We start from the raw sequence: 19,224 nt of genomic DNA on the forward strand, positions 1-19,224 counted from the left end.
GGATAGGCTTTTTAGGGGTTCGTAACGAAGGAAGAAGCTTTGAAAATAACGCTGGATTTTTGAAAAGTCACTCTGTCTATAAGCAATTTGCTAATAGACTGACTTACTCTTCTTCAAGTGCCAAACGTTAATAATGGCACTATCAGATCATGAAAGATAATTGTTAACAATTCTGTACAGATACGTTATCAAACAGATGGAAAAATCGATCTCTTGGAACGAGGCTAAGCAGTTTAATTTATTGTAAGCACGTTTTCCGCAAAACTAGTCCAAAAAATCTTGTTATTCCAATTGAAAGGATTTTCACTCCCATTCCCCCTAGAAAACAAAAATCGGCAACAGAAATGTTCCAGAACAAACGTGTGAAGTGCTGTTGAGGAAGAAAACCCAAAACTCTGGCCGTTCCCTCCATGATGGTTCTCTTCCAACCGACGAACGTACACAATTTCGGGTAACCCTCAGCCAAATTCAAGCCAAAGAGTCAGTCTCACAGAAGTCGTCGAGAGGTCGAGCAAGTGATTTCAAATTGGCGACAATGGTAGATCAAACGCTTCCGGAATACCAAATGAGGCTCGCCTTCGGAATGTTCCGGCATTTTTGGCGAATTGGGGGGTTTCCATTTCAACAGAAACGCTACAATTTTGGGGCTGAGATTATCCCACTTGAGTAGCTGCCGTTCTTTCTTCTCGAGCCCAACACATTTGGGATGTCTCCTAGGAATGAAGTTTTACAAACAATCGCTTCATTGGAAGCGTGACTGATAGTGAGTAAATTGGATTGTATTTCTGCTGCCATCAGCTTATGGGATCCCGCAGGACGTGCGAAGGCTGACTGCCAAGCACTGAAAGGTTCGGAATGAAATTACTGTCTGGGACACTCTCTGGAGCCACTTCTAGAAAAACTTGACTTGGCGCTCTCTGTAACATAATTAGTTCAATTTGAAGTTGAATGGTTTAGATAATTATCGAAAAAAAGCGAACAGCATTCATGCTCTACTCTGTTAATCACCATGGAACATATAAATAATGGCTCCAGAGAGATGTACCACGAACATATTTAATCACTAGCCCACAAATGCATCACCACCAACTTTCGCTTTCATTGCATAACCACAACATAATCGAAATAATGAACTTGGGACGTGCTTTGCGGTGACAAATTTTGAGTGAACCTATCAACACTCGGTACACAAACGGGTCGGTTCGATGTGAGCCGGAAGCAATCTAGTGGAACCGGAACCCGAGACTAGCTCTAGGCCTAGAGGCTTAGTTTAAATATGTGTCAGTCGTGTCGTCAATCGATGACGGCGGGTGGACCTGTTGAAATTTTGTCAAACTGCAGTACGTGACATATCGATAGGAATGTCCGGTTGAGCTGTAGGCTTAGAAGCAGTATGAGATCATCGGATATCAATCGTGAGTATATGTGATGATAGTTTCATTTTTTTTAACAATCTAAGGTATTGGGTTCATTACTCCGAAAATATTTTTGAATATCTCTCGTCCAACTTTCTATGATTTGAAGCGCGAACACTTTTAGTTCTTTCTAGTAATTTCCAGTACTAAAATATCCTATAAGCTATACCGTTTTTAATAGAAAGTTAAATTTTTGTAGTTTTACTTCACTTGTTGATCCAGGGTTGCGGTATTCACAAAAAAAAACCTTCAGTATCACAGATTTTGAGCAAGTTTTCGTCTCATCTGTGTTTTAAATTACCAAAGTTAAAAAATTAAAAGCTTTAGTCATTTTCGAGCTTAAAGTCTGCTCTATTCCAATGATATAGAATTGGTAGAATTTTATTGATTTTTTTCAAAGTTAGGTTTATGTTTTCGATCGGGAATGATATATGGTAATTTTATTTTGTCTTTTTCGGTCCTGAATGTAGATCAAACAACAGTGGTTTTTTAAATACCCGAAGTTTCGACCAGAAAAAGACCAACAAAACTGGTCGAAACGTCGGGTATTTAAAAAACCACCGTTGTTTGATCTACATTTAGGGCCGAAAAAGCCAAAATATTTTTTTTTAAAGTAAATTGAAAGAAAAAAACAGTCAATAATACAAAATAGTCACTGAATATCTCAGTTTAAGATAGGTAAGTCAAAACCCGTTCAATAAAGGTATGTTTTCTTGCATTGTAGGCACTTTAATGAAACCCGCAAAAATTTTCAGAACACAGGGTTGAAGAAAATTGGAAACTTCTCAAAATCCACAGAATCTTTTGTTTGACATCTGCTACGAAGTCTGAAATTAACTCAATTTACGCAAAAGAAAGAAAAAAAAACTGAAAATTTTCCTTCAACCCAAAGAGGCTTACTCAAAATGAAATAATGTTTCAAGAAACAAACAGTAGAAAAAAACATAGTTATTTACTTTAACTTTCTTTATTACACTTAAAAATTTCCTTCTGTATTGTTGGAGAGAAAACTTCCATTTTTTCATTCAAACTGCCAACAGAAATATTTATGATCGTTTCAAATTCACTTCATGCAAGAAAGTGAAAACGGGGGGAGGCTTAAGGGGTTCTACCCACCCCCCTCCTCATAAAGATTTTTTTCCAATTAAAATTGAAATGAGCTCATCGTTGTAAGGAGAAAGTACTTGATCCCAAAAGGTGTTAAAAAAATATGTGTTAATAAACATATCAGAAAATCCTTTTGCCTCGGAATTTAGTCCTTAATTCTTCAAGGCTTATGGGTTCTTTATTCTAAGATTCTATATGACGTTTCCTAATCAATACTTATTTTTAATTGTAATTTTGGGTTGAAATCAATTTACCTTTCGTTTTGAAACACAAATATTGACCAAACAATATCTACCTCGTTTTAGGAATGGGTTTAAATAAAAAAGTGTTACCAAACATGTTTAGGATTTGAAGCCAACAATTATAACAAATTTTAAATTTTCATTATAAATTTCTGCTTATATAGAATATTCTTCGGGAAACCAATTTCAGTCTTGATTTGATTTTGTGTTTCTTGTTCTTCGAAATGTTCATTTCAATACTCAAAAATGTTTTGAAAAATTAAACAAGGTACAAAATTTTATTTTTTTTATCATTGTGCAAAGATATTTAGAGCTTATTTTCATAAAATTGGGTGCACCGAAGTCAAATATGCAATTGGTTTTTTTTTTCTATCAGCTTTTTCTTTTTTAAATAACTTTTTTTAAAATAAGTAAAAATCATTCCAAAAATTCGGCACCTTTCAAACAAAACATTAAAACATTCCAAAAAAAACAAAGGTTTTTAATTTGTTATAAACATTTTCCCAGGCCACAATTTTCGTTTCTGCGAAAAACGTTAAGAAAAAATTTTCAATTTGTTTGTTGAATATCCCTTATTTGCACGATTCTTAAAAAAACTTCAACCCAGATTGAATTTCCGATAAATATAATCATTTTGCAGGCTTTAACAAATAGGATAAATCAACTAAAACGTTAAAAAAGAATATTTTCAGTACTGTCAATGGTACTTTTTATAATGTTAAGGTTTGTACCAATAAAAAAAACTGTAGAATTCAATCATTCATCATCAACATGTACAAAATATTTTTCCTTAATTAAATTACGTGTCTAATATACAAATTCAGAATCTTTTTTTTACTTTCATGTAGATTTTTTTGTTCATTACTTTTCAATAATCGACTGGACTCAACACTGAAAATTTTTTAAATTTATAGACTCTTTTATCACCAAAACTAGAGACGGTAGACAAAATCTATGTAATGATTCGAGACATGGCGCTAAAATCTTCCAAATTAATAAAGGCATCAATAAGCTGTTTTCTTGAGTTATCAATAAAAATTTCAAAATACGTTTTTAGAATAGTAAGCAGTTTTTATTGAAAAAATTATAACTTTTTTTAAATAATTTTGTGTTTGATTTTTTTTCTGGAAACAAAACACATAACATTCTCAGGACACAATATTTTAATTGACGGCGAAAATATATTCGGACCTTGAAATTTTAAACAATATTATCTGCACCCGATAGTTCACAAAAATGATTACAAAATAGCAATTTTCAAGGTAAATTACATTGCTGATGAAGTGTTTTGTTTTTTAAATATGTACAACAAAACATGGGATTCCTTTTTTTTTTATCAGTTCCTTTTTGATAATTTAAGAAACCATCCATTTCCAAACCTTAACTTTGTCACTTTAAAGTAATGATTGTGAAATTTAAAAATCCAATTGCTACCTTATAGGTTGTATTTGAATATTATAAAATAAGATTTTTTCTTTGACTTTCATCACTGGCACTGGCACACAAATTTAAATTTTTTGATATCAAATCAAATTTAATCATCAAATCTGTGTTTTGAATAAATTCTCTAAAGTTCAAAATGAACTTTTTTCGCAGGATTTAATTTTTTTTATTCATCAATTTTCAATCTACCCTCCAATTAAAAATTATTAAAGAAAATGTAAATGAAGACGATTACAAATTAACAAGTTTTATCATTTTTCAATCATTAATAACTTCTAATCTGATCTGAATTTTTTTTCAATAGTTTTTGTTGAAATCTGATGTTAAATTTTTGTGTCCTATTTCTGTGTACTGATTCGTATGCCTGAAGTTTAAAATTCTGGTTTTATTCGAAATATGAATTTACATTCATTGTCTAAGGGTTCGGAAATTTTTCTTATAAACTTGAAAACTAAAACTAATGTTTCAACCACGAATAAGCAACATAATTTTGAACTTCTTTTTTTAACAAATTACCGGATTTATTGTGCCTTTTTTGGTATCGTCGTGCCCCCATGGATGGGCCTGGGGGATGATTGTGCGTCAAAATGAAAAATATTTAATTTTTGATATCTTCATAAGTATCTGAGACACTATTTTCAAATTTTTACACATGATAACCGGTATTTCTTTACTTATTTTGCTAAAAAAATACTGTCCCAAGAATATTCTGTTTCAGATCTAAAAATCGCCTAAATTCACTGTCATAATATTAAATAAACTTCATTCCACAAATATGTCATGTGTAAACTGAAACCAGCAAATTTCATGGCCCTTTTCCTGTAAATACGTTCATTAGGATCTGGTTAATTAGAATCAGTGCTTCTTCTACAAATTGGTTAAATATGTTGAAAGTTTTCTAAATTTTTGGAACAGTGTCCATAATGTACAAATGGGGTGAAAATAAGCCAGGCTAAGATCGTGGTTTCCACAGCCTTGAAGATACATTTTGAGCGCCAAAACCCATAAATATTTAATTAACTGGTGCGCAGCACTGCAGTTTTTTTTAAATGTAATTTTAGATTACGCAGAAATTGAAATTAACATGTTCCAGTAATTACATGAAATTTACAACACAAATTGATGCGAAATTTTGTGCCCCAGCTTACCCATACCCATATTTGCAAACAATCAAGAAGGCTTCGAGCAACCTGTCTTCTTAAAACACAGGAACCAAAAATGATCTTCCCTTGTGTATCTAATCTGATTTCGATAATTAAGTTTCGTTTTTATGACCGATAATATATTCATATCCCAGTAAGGGATTCACTTCTATACTAAAACCAAAATACTAGGTCATTGAATCAGATTAAAATTTCTGAATAATAATTGTGTAGTTAACATTCAGTACTTTTCATTCGTAAATTGAATTCCAATTACGTACTTTTATACACATTTTAGATTTTTAAGAATTCAGAAATAAGGTTTAGAATATTTAGTAAATAGAAATGAGATTCAGAATTCAAAATAACGTTCAAAATTATTTTGTTATTTTTAAACTGTGACCCAGAGATGGGTCTTGACTCAAACATTCAGTCAGCGAAACATTTTTTGTAGAGAAATGAATCCAACTGTAAGATGAAATTTCAGGGACTAGACAAGATGAAAATTGATGTAGAAAAACATGTGAAAAAATTCGCCTTGTCTCCCGGTAGGAGTCAAGAGTCAAGACCCATCTCTGGGTCACAGTTTAAAAATAAAAAATAAGGCGGTGCCAAACACCGAATTTGGTTGGATATCCAAATACGGCAAACGCATCATTTCTCATCACAACTGACAACCCGTGCAGTCTATGAGAAGGCAATGCAAATCTTGCCGTGCCTAAAATATCCAAATTTGTGTCCAACTACCGTAAGTTGAAATGATGGGAATAGAAATAGACTACGAAAATGATGATGATCACATGGGAAAACAATTCCCTTCATTCCGATAGACATCGACACTCGACCAGTATAACTTTCATACGCCAGGTTGTCTCCTGTAGTAGAATGTCAATACATGGGCCCCGGAGAGGCGCAAGATGTGGGTTCAAGTCCTACCGGGAGACAAGGCGAAATTTTTTCACATGTTTTATTACATCAATTTTCATCTTATCTAGTCCCTGAAATTTCAACTTACAGTTGGATTCATTTCTCTTCAAAAAAAAAAAATATTTTGTTAATTAATTAGAATTATAACTAAAAATCATTCAGCCCAGCCCCGAGTGGCGGCAAATTTTCCTTCAAAAAATGTTTAAAATTTAAAAAATAATTTTCTAACTCATGATTATCAAACAATTTCAAAAAATTAAAAATTTTACTGATAAAATCATACAAAATCTCTTGAACAAATCACACAGAAAATTTCAAATCAATGATATTTTCGGTAAGTCAATGATAAATATTTCAAAATGATGTTCTTTATGCTTAACTTGAAATTTGCTAAAAATGTTTGCTAAAAATATTTTTCTAAACAGTCTAATTTTCAAATTTGAAATAAAAATTTCCAATACACAGATTAAAAAAAAAACTCAATTCTAAAAATTTTAGATTGAAATAAATGTCCGATCAGGTTAAAAGATAAACCATGATCATTTGTTAGGAAAATAATGATAAATGTAATTTTTCATTCATTTTAAATTAAAGGGTTGGTTGAAGGTGTTGTTGTAGTGTTTTGAATTTGAAAAAACAAATTTATCACGATTTTAAATGTGAATTTTCAATAAGGAAAAAAAAAGATTATGTTTAAAGAACATTAACATTCAGAATGTAAAAACAAAGACAATCTTATTGAAAAAATATCGAAAAATTTAAATATCTTGACTTTAAAATTTGTTTTTAAATCAAATTTGGACTATTACGTTGGCAGATTTCCAATTTAAATTTTTTTTGTAGTAATGGTTAGTGTTTGGATTTTTTCGAGGGATTCGTTACTATGACTACTCTACGGGTTATGTGTTTAGTGACTGTTATGAATTTATTTTATCAAAGTTCAAATATTCCTCACTGAATCCACAAAATCTTTTGAAAAAGTTATTTTCAAAAGATTTCGTGGCTATACTAATTTAGTTTTTCTGTTACTTCAAAGTTTCTTTTCATGAGCGAGCAAAGGTGCCATATCCAAGGTCATAAGAGGACCAGAAATGATGGTGCACAAAAATCCAAAACCTTCATTTATAAGAAATGTCAAATACAGATGAAGTGATAATTTCAAAAAAAAAAAAAAAATAACCAAATACAGCACTATAGTCAATTCATAAGTTGAATAATTATATACAGCTAAGTTTGGATTCCTGTGCAGAAAAACCTCATTTCCATCCACAGAAGGATGAAATCCCAAGGACCATATTCAAGGAGCACAATCAATCTTAGCATATGTGCTCCCAACGAAAATATTTTAAACATTTTATAATCACAGAAACGTATGGTACTGTTGTCAACGTTTCTTTCTCCTTTGATTCCAGTTGTCTCTGCGTCCAATACTGCACAGTGGGCTAAGATGAGTAGTAAATGTTACTTTACAACTCACCGGGATGCTGACAAGATCTGGCTGCGTATGTATCATAAGCATAAGCATGAGCATAATCAAATTTGGACTATTACGTTTAGTTTTGATTATAGGTAGTTTAAAAATGTGAAGAAGTGCTTTAAGAAGTGCTTTAAGAAGTCATTCCTGAGCTGAGATTATCGATCACGGATGTTCGACGAAATATTTTGCTGCTTGATGAATCCAAAAGTAGTTGACCTGATGTAATTCCAAATTCGTTCTTAAAAAATGCGTTATCGTCTTGGCGGAGCCGTTATTTATGCTCTTCTCCACTTCAATTCGTAGAGGTCAGTTTCCGAAATTTTGGAAAATTTCCCACATTGTGTCAATCCATAAAAATGGTTCAAAACTGCCTGCCGAAAATTATCGTGGGATAGTAATTCTGTCTGCCATACCCAAACTGTTCGAGAGCATAATTTATGACCAAATTTATCCTTGGTTAGATGGGAAAATGTCGGACTTTCAACATGGCTTTTTGAAAAAGCGATCAACGGTTACGAACTTGGCAGAATTCGTCTCTTGAACTTCACAATGGATGATGCAGGGTTTTCAAGTCGATGCTATATATACCGACATGTCAAAGGCTTTTGACGTGATTAACATAAATGCTCTCCTGTCAGTGCTGTGTAAAAATGGGATCACCGGAGTTTGTCTTCAGTGGATTTATTCATACCTGAAAGAAAGAGTTCAATTTTTGAAGATAGGGAATGTGAGATCCAGAGTATTCTCGGTCAACAGCGGCGTACCACAAGGGAGTCACTTGGGACCCATTCTTTTCGTCACTGTCATGAACGAGTTTCCCGAAGTGCTGCATCACGTGTTTGTGTTGATATACGCAGATGATCTTAAATTGTTCCTCCCTGTGCGGCACCCAAAGGATTGTTTGACCCTGCAAAATGCGCTTTATAGATTTTCAGAGTGTTGCAGTAGTTTCGAATTGAAAATCAATGCCTCAAAGTGTAACGTTATTACCTTTTCTTGGAAAGTGAGTAATATTGTGCACGAATATTGCTTCGAGAACAGCTGTACCATAGCAAGAAAATCATCCGTGAAAGATCTGGGAGTCGAGTTAGAAGAAGAACTAAGTTTCAGGAAACATGTTGAACAAGTCGTAGCCAAAGCGAACTCTATGTACGGAATGGTAAGCAGGATTTGTATTCTTACACTATCGTCTCTATTTATGTTGGACTTATCCGAACCACTATTGAATACGCCAGTATAGTGTGGCAGCCGTATTACAACGTTCATAAAAACAGGATTGAAAGGATTAAAAAAAGATTTCTGAGATACGCTTTAAGAAACCTTCGGTGGCAAGAAGAAATGCCGGAATATCGATCCTTGTGTATGTTAGTAAGACTGGAGTTACACGAAACTTGGAGAAAATCAACAGATGCGCTGTTTTTAAAGGACTTGACCAGTGGAAAGTATTTTTCACCGTATCACAAACTTCTCCAAACGAAGGACGTAGCAGTTTGCGCAACGTGAGACCGTTTCAGCTTCCAAATCGAATACAGAACTCAGTGCTCGAAACAGTCACCTTCATTGGCAGAAAAGGGGTTGAATGTGAGAGAAAAAGCTCTCCCTTTCATCTTCTCCGGCAGTCGATGAAATAATCTTTGTTTGGAGAGAGTGAGCTTCTTGTTGACTGTGAATGTCTTCTCTTTTGTTTCACCATTCGTTTCACACTCATTCGTTCCACAGAGTCGTGACAGGATCAAACGTTCAAGAATCATTCATTTGGATCCTCTTTGAATGTGGGAGCCAATCATATTCGCCTGTGCTACTTTGCATGTACCGAAAAAAGTGATCAAAATTAATTGCGGCTAAACGATAGACATTTGTTGTCTTCGAGACAATTTATCTACGCTACAAAAACTTTCGTATTCTATTGAAAAACATCTTAAAAATTCATCTAGAAGAGAAAAATGTTTATTTTCAATTAACTTATATGAGTTTGCCTGAGCTCGTACATTTTTATTAATGGATTAATTTTTCAAAGTTATTAGCTTTCAGACGGTGTAAGCGCACGAAACAATGATTTTCATTAGATGAATTGCAAACTGAGGCGTTTTCACCTAGAAAAAGTCAATAAATGAATGATAAACCACAACAACAGCAATGGCTCAATAGTGATTGAATGTATACAAATAAACTAATGCAAACTAATGTTTCGTTTTAACATCATTGAAAAGCTGATAACTTGAATAATTGAATCAAATAATAAAAAAATACTCTTGAAGTAATAATTGGGGGCATTGAATTGGTATAAATTCTTCTTGTCTCTATAATGTTCAACAAATTTGGGTGTTTTAGCAATTTGAATATTGATGTGTATTGATAAATACACTGATTTTCTGAAACTTATTCAAAAAAAAAAATTTAACCCTCTAGTGCCAAACCGCCTTAAGACGGGGTTTACTAAAATCGCCTAAATATAATTTTTTTTTACTACAATAATTTTTATTACTTTTTTCGTAGAATCTTTCTAAATATGGTAAGCTAACAAACCATACTAATGCAAATGGTTTGACAAGCAGTTATCGAAAGCAACAGCTAAGAAAAGTTAAAAAATATGAGAAAACTAAAAATTGACCTTTTTTTCGAAAAATGATTAATTTGGTAGCCTCAAAAATCCTTGGTCAATGAGTTTTACGATCTAAAAAAATAAAATAAACTATGACAATAATTCGAAAAATATGTACAATATTTACTTTTAGTATAAGTTGAAATATCTCAGTTATTTGTGGAAAAATTTCAACAAAAATTATTTTAAAATATAACTATTTGTCAGGATTTATATATTTCAAAATTAAGGAGAAATTGGTTGAATTTATAGAAACTACGATCGAAAAAGTACTGAAAGTGAATTTCTTTAGCTCCTATGCAATTGTCAAAATTTCTGTCTCATCTTAAAAGTTTTTCGTAGAATAAACCTTGTTTGTAATCATAAAACTAGGCTTTTGTGAATTTTTCAGCGAAAAAAATGGGTTCTAGAGGATTAACAAAAACTGAAAAATTCTCATTTTATTTTTTAAATTGCTTATAACTTTTTCTGTTTTTTTATTCGATTTCTGTGATGTCCTCGGCAATTTTTTTCAATTGCACGATCTACAGATCTATTAAATGAATCAGGTGTATACACGAAGTATTTTTTTAAACATTTTTTATCTCCCTTCTATGTGAATCAATCATTTATTTTTAAATAGAATATGAAAGATCTTGTTGCGTTAATTAATTCTCTCAAAGACATCAAAATTCTATCGTTTACCGTTTAGCCGCTATTAATTTGATAGCTTTGCGCCGGGAACAACGCGAAAGTTCAACTTTTCTCAAACGGATTCCATTCATTCAAAATCGAAATGACTGATTTGCATTGAAGCTCACAGTCATGTCCTCGAAGTGACTGTGACCGTAGGCCAAAACGAATGGGAAGATGAGCGAAAGAAAATTGTAAACGCTGTCAGTCAGAGAGAGCTTTTTGAGTGAGAGAAGGCAATGAAGGAAACGAAAACGGAAGACTCTGAATGGAGAGAAATTTCACATTCACGCAAGGCTGTCGACAGTTTTAAGCTCTGACAGAACTACGCTCGTAATGAACCAATCTTTTGAATGATGGCGCTTTACAACGCACATGCTGATGTAATCAAACTGACTATGTCCAGAGAACAAATTAAATATAGTCTTAAGATGTTTTTATCATAGATGTGTTGTAACTAGTTAGAATCAAAGGCAGAAACCTAGAATTTGTTAAATAAATAAATAAATAAATATATAAAATTCGATTTTGTTTAAAATATCTTTAAAAATACTTTAAATCCGGAAAAGTGAAAAAATAGAAAACAAATTTGAAAAGTTATTTCAATAACAAATGCTGAAAGAAAAGTTTTAGAGTTTTAAATTCATTTCACCTCTGAAAAATCTTCATTTGGTGTCCTTGTGTAATTCTTCAAAACCATTTCAATATTCAGAAGAACAACAAACAAAACATTAAAATGACACTGAAATTGGTTTCTTGAAGAATATTTCATATCAGCATAATATTTTTAATGAGAGCAACTTTTTTTTAACTAAAATTTTTAGTACTAAGGTAGAAAAATTAAGATTTTTGCTTACTTCGTCGACTATTGTGAGAGGTAAACGCCTGGTTTCCAACTTGTCGATGTATAAAATTAGTATTTGACAAATTAATTTTGAGGTTAAATGGTTTTTTCAAACTCTATTCCTGTTTAGTTCACTCCTCAATAAAAACCTACTAAAAAGACAAGGTAAATGTTTTCGTATGTCCAATTTAGAGTTTCAATACAAACGATAAATTGAATTGCAAATCAAAATTTACAATTTAGAATTATTTTCAATTCGTGAACGTCATACGGTGTCGTTAAATGAAATGTCTCAAGCTTAGGGTGATTTAAAACAGTGTAAATTCCACCGGAGGCGAGAGTAATTTGTGACTTGCTTGTTGATACTTATTTTTAAACACCTTTTAAGATCATGTTATTTTCCGATACTACGGTAAAAATTTTACTAGGAAAAAATCTTAATGGGGATTTGGATGGTGGCTTTCCGATTTAGACAATCACAAAAAAGCTTAAAAGTATCATATTTTAAAATTATAGAATGCTCAACAAAATTCTGCCAAAAAGTGAAAATCTTACAAAATTAGGTCCTTGGGTTGTGAAGATATATGATGTGCAATTTTTAAATATTTCTATTGAATTCCGCATACACTGCCAACCAAAATTTTTGAATTACCTTCTCGAAACATGAACATTTTGTTAAAGGAAAACAATAAAAAATAAACATTTTGTTCGGCCACACCTCAGTCATCTTTATGGCAAGATGTACTTATATGTATTGACTTCAACTTAGCTTAAATGAGAACATTTTCAAAAAACGGTCAAGTGGAAAAAATATTCTCTTGATGTTAATCCCCTTTCTTTAAAATAGCTTTCGGAAAAGTCTATAGACCACCGATTGACGTTGTTTATGATCAATCGCCCGCCCGATTGAATGCACAAGGACTGAAGCTTTGAAGCGAAACATGAGCGACCAGAGCAAAAGCACAACAGGACGATTGGTCATCAACTCACGCATCACCACCACTCATCGTTTTGCGGTTTTCCTAGAGCAAAGGTTGGTAAGAATTTTTTTCTTCTAACTAAAAGCTGCATCTATGGTTGATGGATTGATGTCCCCTGTGGTCTCGAGTAGGGGGATTAGTGGTTGAGTTCGGGTGCATTGAGCCTTTCTATGTGGTTTATGCGTGTTTTTAGCATGATTTTTTGTTGTTGAAAAAGTGCAGCTATGGAGGCAGCTGTCTAAAAGTGCGGGTGTGTTTGAGTGCGTTTGAGTGGATTTTTGTTTGGACAGTAAATTGCTAATCAATGGGCTTGTTTGGTTGATCAACCAGCAGAAGATCACTAAGAAAACACACACGCGCACACGTTTTGGTTCAGCTTGTTGAGGAGGGATGATGTTTTTTGGTTGTTTTGGTAAATTGCTTTATAAATTGGGTGGTGTCAGCTACGATTTTCACTCGAACACAGGTGTTTGTGTGGGTGGAAGATTGCTCTGAATTTGCGAGAGGTAGTTTTAAGGGTAAGTTTAATAGTAATAGTTTCGATATAAAATTGATAATTACGCACTGTGAGTGCTAATAAGATGATAATTCTGAGATTCTAAACTGGTTTGTGTGAAAAATGATAATTGTTTCTGATGTTGGGCGAGCAGTTCGTTGCGCAATTGGCCGCAGAGCAGAAGCGGCAACGCCGAGGCCCCGCCAAGTCGCAGCATCGTTGGCACCTGGGCCGAGTTAACGCTAGTATTACTATCACTAGTGACCGTGTTATGGTCGTTAGGCATAAAGACGTTACTGTTAGGGACGGCGGCACCCACGTGGGAGTGTCCCCCACCTCCACCGCCGATCGACGCCACCAGGGCGGTGCTTTCATGATGGCTGCCGCCGCCTCCTCCGCCGCCGCCGCCACTGTCCCGCCGATGGGAACTTCCGCCGGATGACGAAAAAATGCCGCTCACGAAGCTGCCCCTCCGGGAGGCCGACTGGCACAGGCTAGCGGTAGACAGGAATCCCCGGCCCGGAACCAGATCATTCCCGGCGGTGCCACCCGAACCTGGTATCGAGGACATCGACGCCATCTCGAGGCCCGCTTTTGTGTGATTCGTTGGTTTTATTATTGGTTCGTGATTCAGTTTTCAAGCATTTTTTGTCACACGGGTGATGGTTTTTTGATTTGTTGGATGTTGGTCGAAGACACACAAAAACAGATGTGGAAAGGTGTAAAGCGGAAGAAATTAAGAGTAGGAATTTTCGGTTAGTAACACTGTGTGTCTGAGGCTGGGCCTAGGAGGGATCGTCTAGGTTTAGGTTCGATGGTCGGTTACCGAAAGTGTCGAGAGAAACCGAGTCTCCCGAAAAACAGAAACAGAAGAGTCATCACTAGAGATAAAGAAGCATCATCAAGAAAGAAGAAGAAGTAGAAGAGGACACAGATACACATAGAGATACTAGAAACAGGACAAAAGTAGAAAAAAAGTTCAAAGAGAAGAACAGTCGAGAATAAGAGTGAAAGATGGAATGAGCTTTAAAGGTGAAAAATGGAAAAGAAGCGTGTGCAAGTGTTTGTTTCAGCTATTGAAATTGATGTTTATTTTCAGGAAAACGATTTAGATTCCCACAAAAAATTAATGTAATACAATTTTATTTCAAAAATGAGAAGTGTAAAATTATTTAACAATTTCTTGTAAACAAGAACACAGAAATTATTTCAATGAAGAATGCGAATTAATTACAATACTATTTGTTTATGCATTCAGAATACTCTTTCATATTTCAAGATCTTTTTTTTAATTTGTACTAAGTTGTAGAACGAACATTAAGAGGAAAAACTCTGCAGACTGACTTTAAATATTTCTTTAGAAGCTCATTAGTGCATAGAGTTTCATTTGACCCCTAACATGGAATAAGTTAAACACTGAGGAATTCAGCGTACGAACATCGTATGTGTCTCCCGATGTAAGTAAACCTTTGTTGAAAGGAACAGGAAATAACAGAAAGAAAACCATAACCAAGGTGGTCAACGTACATACAGGAAGCCTGGAGAAACTGAAGAACATCGTATGAGGCGACTAAATCCAGTAATCTCCGCTAATTTTTCCAAGCTGATATTTTGGCAATGAACCCGGTTACGACGACAAAGCTGACGGTCATTCCTACCTAAGTTAGGGGAATAAAATTTACCTGCAACGGCCAATGATTAAAGAGCTATATTGTGTCGGTAAAAACCTGACAAGTCTCTTGGGGAAGCTTTATCAACTATTACTGGGCAAACCAGCTATGAAATTCAGGATTTGAGGCCGGACCAGATACTCCTAAAATCACCGTACCAAACGCTATCACAGATCGACCACGTTTTGATAGACAGCCGGCACTTCTCGGACATCATCGATGTCAGGTTCTGTCGAGGCGCCAACGATTGAAGCAACCTGAGGTCGCGGCAGACTACGCGCAATCGCTTGAAGCAGCGCTGCCGATAGAGGCGAACTTGACGAAACCCGTCTAGAGGACCGTTGGGATACCATCAAGACAGCCGTCAACAGCGTTGGGGAGGACATCATCGGGCATGTGGAACAAACTCGACGGAACGACTGGTTCCACGAGGAGTATAGGATGGTGATGAAAGAAGAGAAGGCCGCGCGGGCAGCTGTATCGTTCCCAAGAAACGCTAAAGTTCTACCACAGTTTCTCGCAGCGCGATAAGCTTCGTGCCGCAAGCCGAAATGTGCCGGGATAAAGACGAAGGCATCCTGCCGGACAATCGTGAGGTGATCAAAAGGTGGAACAGCACTTCGATGAACACCTGAACGGCGCACATGCAGGAGACCAAGACAGTCCAACCGAGGAAGTCCCCCTGTCCGAACGGCATTCCGAACGTCGCGGTGAAGGTCGCGATCAGGGAGTTCCCCGATATGTTTTGGACATCATTGCAACGATACGTGACGGAACGGGTGTTCCCTGACACGTGGAAATGGCGGAAACTCGTCATTCTGCCAAAACCGGGTAAGCCTCCAGGAGACCCATCGGCGTATCGGCCGATCTGTCTACTGGATACAGCGGGTAATGTCCTGGAAAAAGTGATTAGAGATACACTGAAAGCGAGGGAGGAATCTCGGAAAAACAGTTTGGTTCCCGAAAAGGAAGCAGCATTGTAGATGTCATCCGCTCGGTCATCAAGTTAACGGACAGAGCTAGGTTAACAAAGAGGAGAGGGCTCCGCTTTTGCGCGGTGGTCACTCTAGACGAGAAGAACGCCTTCAACAGTGTCAGTTGGACAGCGATTGCGTCGTCGCTCATCCAAATGAGGATCCCGGCATATCTGTATAGGCTTGTGGAAAGTTACTTCCACAATCGCCAACTGCAGTATACCGGTGAGGGTTTGCGACCGCAAGACACTGTAACCTGCAGCGACTTAGAAACTTTCAGCGGCTGATGAACCTGTAGGTTATCAGCGGATACCAGAGCATGTCGTCCGAAGCCGCCTGTGTCGGCGGGTGTCATTCCAATCTCGGTTTTACTAGATGAGGATGTCTATTGCTATGACAACAAAGACACGCCCTACATACGAGATCTCGCCAATGAGGACTCGATGTCCAACTGGCAGCAACTATGGAACAGTACAGCGAGAGGAAGGTGGACCTATCGGCTGATTCCGCACATCGGGAGCAGGATCGGAAGAAGGCACAGTGAACTGGACTTCTATATGACGCAATTCCTGACTGGTCATGGATGCTTCATGAAGTACCTCTACCGGTTTGGACATGTGACTTCGCCATACTGCCCAGATTGTGGTGACTAGGAGGAAACACCCGAGCATGTGGTGTTTGTCTGTCCGAGGTTTGCGGCGGTACGTACCAACATTCCTGCCTGCTGTGGGCCCGACACGACAGCAGACAACGTGGTACAGAGGATATGTGCGGATTCCAACACTTGGCATGCGGTCAGCGATGGGGATCATGACTGCCCTGAAGATACAATGGAGTCAACGGCAGTCAGCGAACGGTGTAGGATGATTTCATCGACGGGGAGCATCTGAGTAGTGTGCGTCCGATCCCTTGATCGAAGCTACAAAGATAAGGTATCATCTTGATGCGTAGCGGAGGTCAGGGGTGCGCCGCGAACGTGTGTAGGATACCCCAATGTCGGGAGGTATCCGAGTAGTGCGCTTCCTAAAAGGGAAACTGCGGGGATAAGAAAATACTTTCCTCGTAGCGGAACCACTCGAGGGAAGGAGGTATTCCACTGTCGGGGTATAACTAGGTATAGGTAGAGAGGTTCTCGATGCCAGGCGAGCCTCTCGAGTCGGTGTAGAATGTCGTCTCTGCCGGCAAACATCCGAATCGTAGCGTCCAGGATAAGCTGCTCTCGATCTGGTACAAAAAGGGCAGAAAAAAGCGCGGTCTAAAAATCCTAGGATACAAGAAGACCGGACAACGGTCGGAGTAACTGTCGAGTCGTGTGCGTTTGACCCCACGGTTCGAAGCTACAAAGATTAGGCAATATCTTCTGCATAGCGGATGCCATGGGTACGCCACGTTCGTGCGTAGGATACTACATTTTTGAGGATTATCAGAGTAGTGCGGTTCCCAATGATCAAAGCTGCGGAGAAAAGACTCAACCTTCCTCGCGTGCTATAGTCGACGAAATCTCACAAATCATGCGCGATTTAATAAGAATCAGGAAAGATTATGAACGGAAAGAGCGAGATAGTCAACCAAATTTGACAAGCTAATGGAAGGTCTTGGGCCTCGTATGACACTTCAATTCAAAAACAACGCGATCTTAGGGCGCGGTATAACCCTAATCTGGACTCATATGTGTGGTGGAACTTAAAAGGTCTCACGTACTCAGCTACGATCTTTACTGCAGCAAAAGGAAGCGGAGATACCATTCGGAGTGGTCGTGACGGGATTCTAGCTTGGTAGTTCCTCAATCGGCCATGCCTTGATGGATAAAAATCCTGTGGGAGTGGATGCTGTGACGGGCGCGAGTTACTTTGAAAGCGTTACCTAATCGGCACACGTCTCGAGGTCCCCGGGATAGTGGATGCTGTGACGGGCGTGAGTTACTATGAAAGCGTTACCTAACCGGCACACGTCTCGGGGTCTCCCGTACCAGGCTGAATTTGGCGATAGAGAAAAGGAGAAAGATGAATTGAGAAAGAGGAAAAGGGTGAGATGTATAAGTGCATGAGCACAGCCTACCCCTTGATGTAGTATCATAGGGTGAAACCAAGGGGCACATCTGGCACACGAAGCCCAAGGTGGTTTAGTGGGATGAACCCACACACGGCAGCAAACATCCGGCTGTTATGGTTTGAAGTCAAATTTCCATCTTGTTAAAAAAAAAAAAATCCACGATCGAGGAATAAGGAATAATGAGTAGAGTGGCTCTCGACGCCGGGTGAGCTATTCGAGTCGGTGTAGGATGACGTTTCCGTCGGGAATCATCCGAGTAGTTGCGTTAAGTCCCGCGCGTGTGCTGTGGCAGGCACGAGTCTAAGAAAAGCTTATCTCGATCTGCACACGATGGGTATAAAGGTGGCAAAACTCAAATCTTGAAGATAAGAGGTCCGACTTCGATTCGTTAGAGCTGAGGTCAGGCCTCGAGTCTTCGGGAGGAGTGTCAGTGTTTTTTTTTTAGTTGGTAACCACAGGTGGTAAATCCCGGTTTAAGGATTGTATTCCAGTCAGTGTCAGAGAGTTAGCACGATAAGAGGTCGGATCTCGAGTCAGGCCTTTAATCAATAAGACGAAGGGTATAAGCGATAACCTCGAGTCATTAGGATGAGAGATTAGATCTCGAGTTGATAAGATCTCGAGAGAGGAAAGATCGGGCCTTGAGTCTTGTAGAGGAGAGGTATTTATATGGACATCAACCTCGGGTCGATGCAAGGAGGGGTCAGATGTCGATTCGTAAGAGGAGAAGGAGGAGTTGTAAGATGTCAGTTCTTAAGTCTTTAGAGGAGAGTTCAGACTTCAAGCTGTAATGATGAGAGGTATGCTTAAAGTGGTCTCATCTATGAGTATTACCTTGAAGCGAACTGGCGCGAATAGACCTCCCACTATTGGAGGATAGTGTGTTAAACAGTTCAAGGTGGGAACTAAGTCATAGACCTCAGATTGAGTTTAGGGAGTAGAAGGTATACACGGAGTATGTCATGGGTTTTCCCATTGTACCCTTGGCCCAGAGTAGCAAATTGGGGGAACGCGATGTCTCGCCGTGCCCTGGAATACAGTTCGTAAACCGGGATTTACCACCTGTGGTTACTAACTAAAAAAGTAGTCCCACTATGCTTTGGGCCAGTAGTTTCACCTCCTCATGGTCCAGGGCGGAAACATGTCTGCAAGTCCCTATTGATTGTAGATTCACGGCTAAG

The 19,224-nt window shown here is 37.4% G+C and overlaps 1 protein-coding gene across 14 annotated transcripts in view; it reads right to left on the reverse strand.

Annotated features, from left to right (window-relative positions):
• LOC129751553 (potassium voltage-gated channel subfamily KQT member 1-like) overlaps nt 1-19,224 on the reverse strand; it is a 705,179-nt gene that overhangs the window by 197,894 nt on the left and 488,061 nt on the right. Inside the window, exon 11 of one of the 14 annotated variants that reach the window (XM_055747130.1) lies at nt 13,417-13,938. The exons of the other annotated variants lie outside the window; for them this stretch is intronic. Coding sequence (XP_055603105.1) covers nt 13,417-13,938 — 522 coding nt within the window. The remainder of the gene's footprint in view (nt 1-13,416; nt 13,939-19,224) is intronic. 14 annotated transcript variants of the gene reach the window in all.

This window comes from Uranotaenia lowii, chromosome 3, assembly GCF_029784155.1.
Source record: "Uranotaenia lowii strain MFRU-FL chromosome 3, ASM2978415v1, whole genome shotgun sequence".
Classification (NCBI taxonomy): Eukaryota; Metazoa; Arthropoda; class Insecta; order Diptera; family Culicidae; genus Uranotaenia; species Uranotaenia lowii.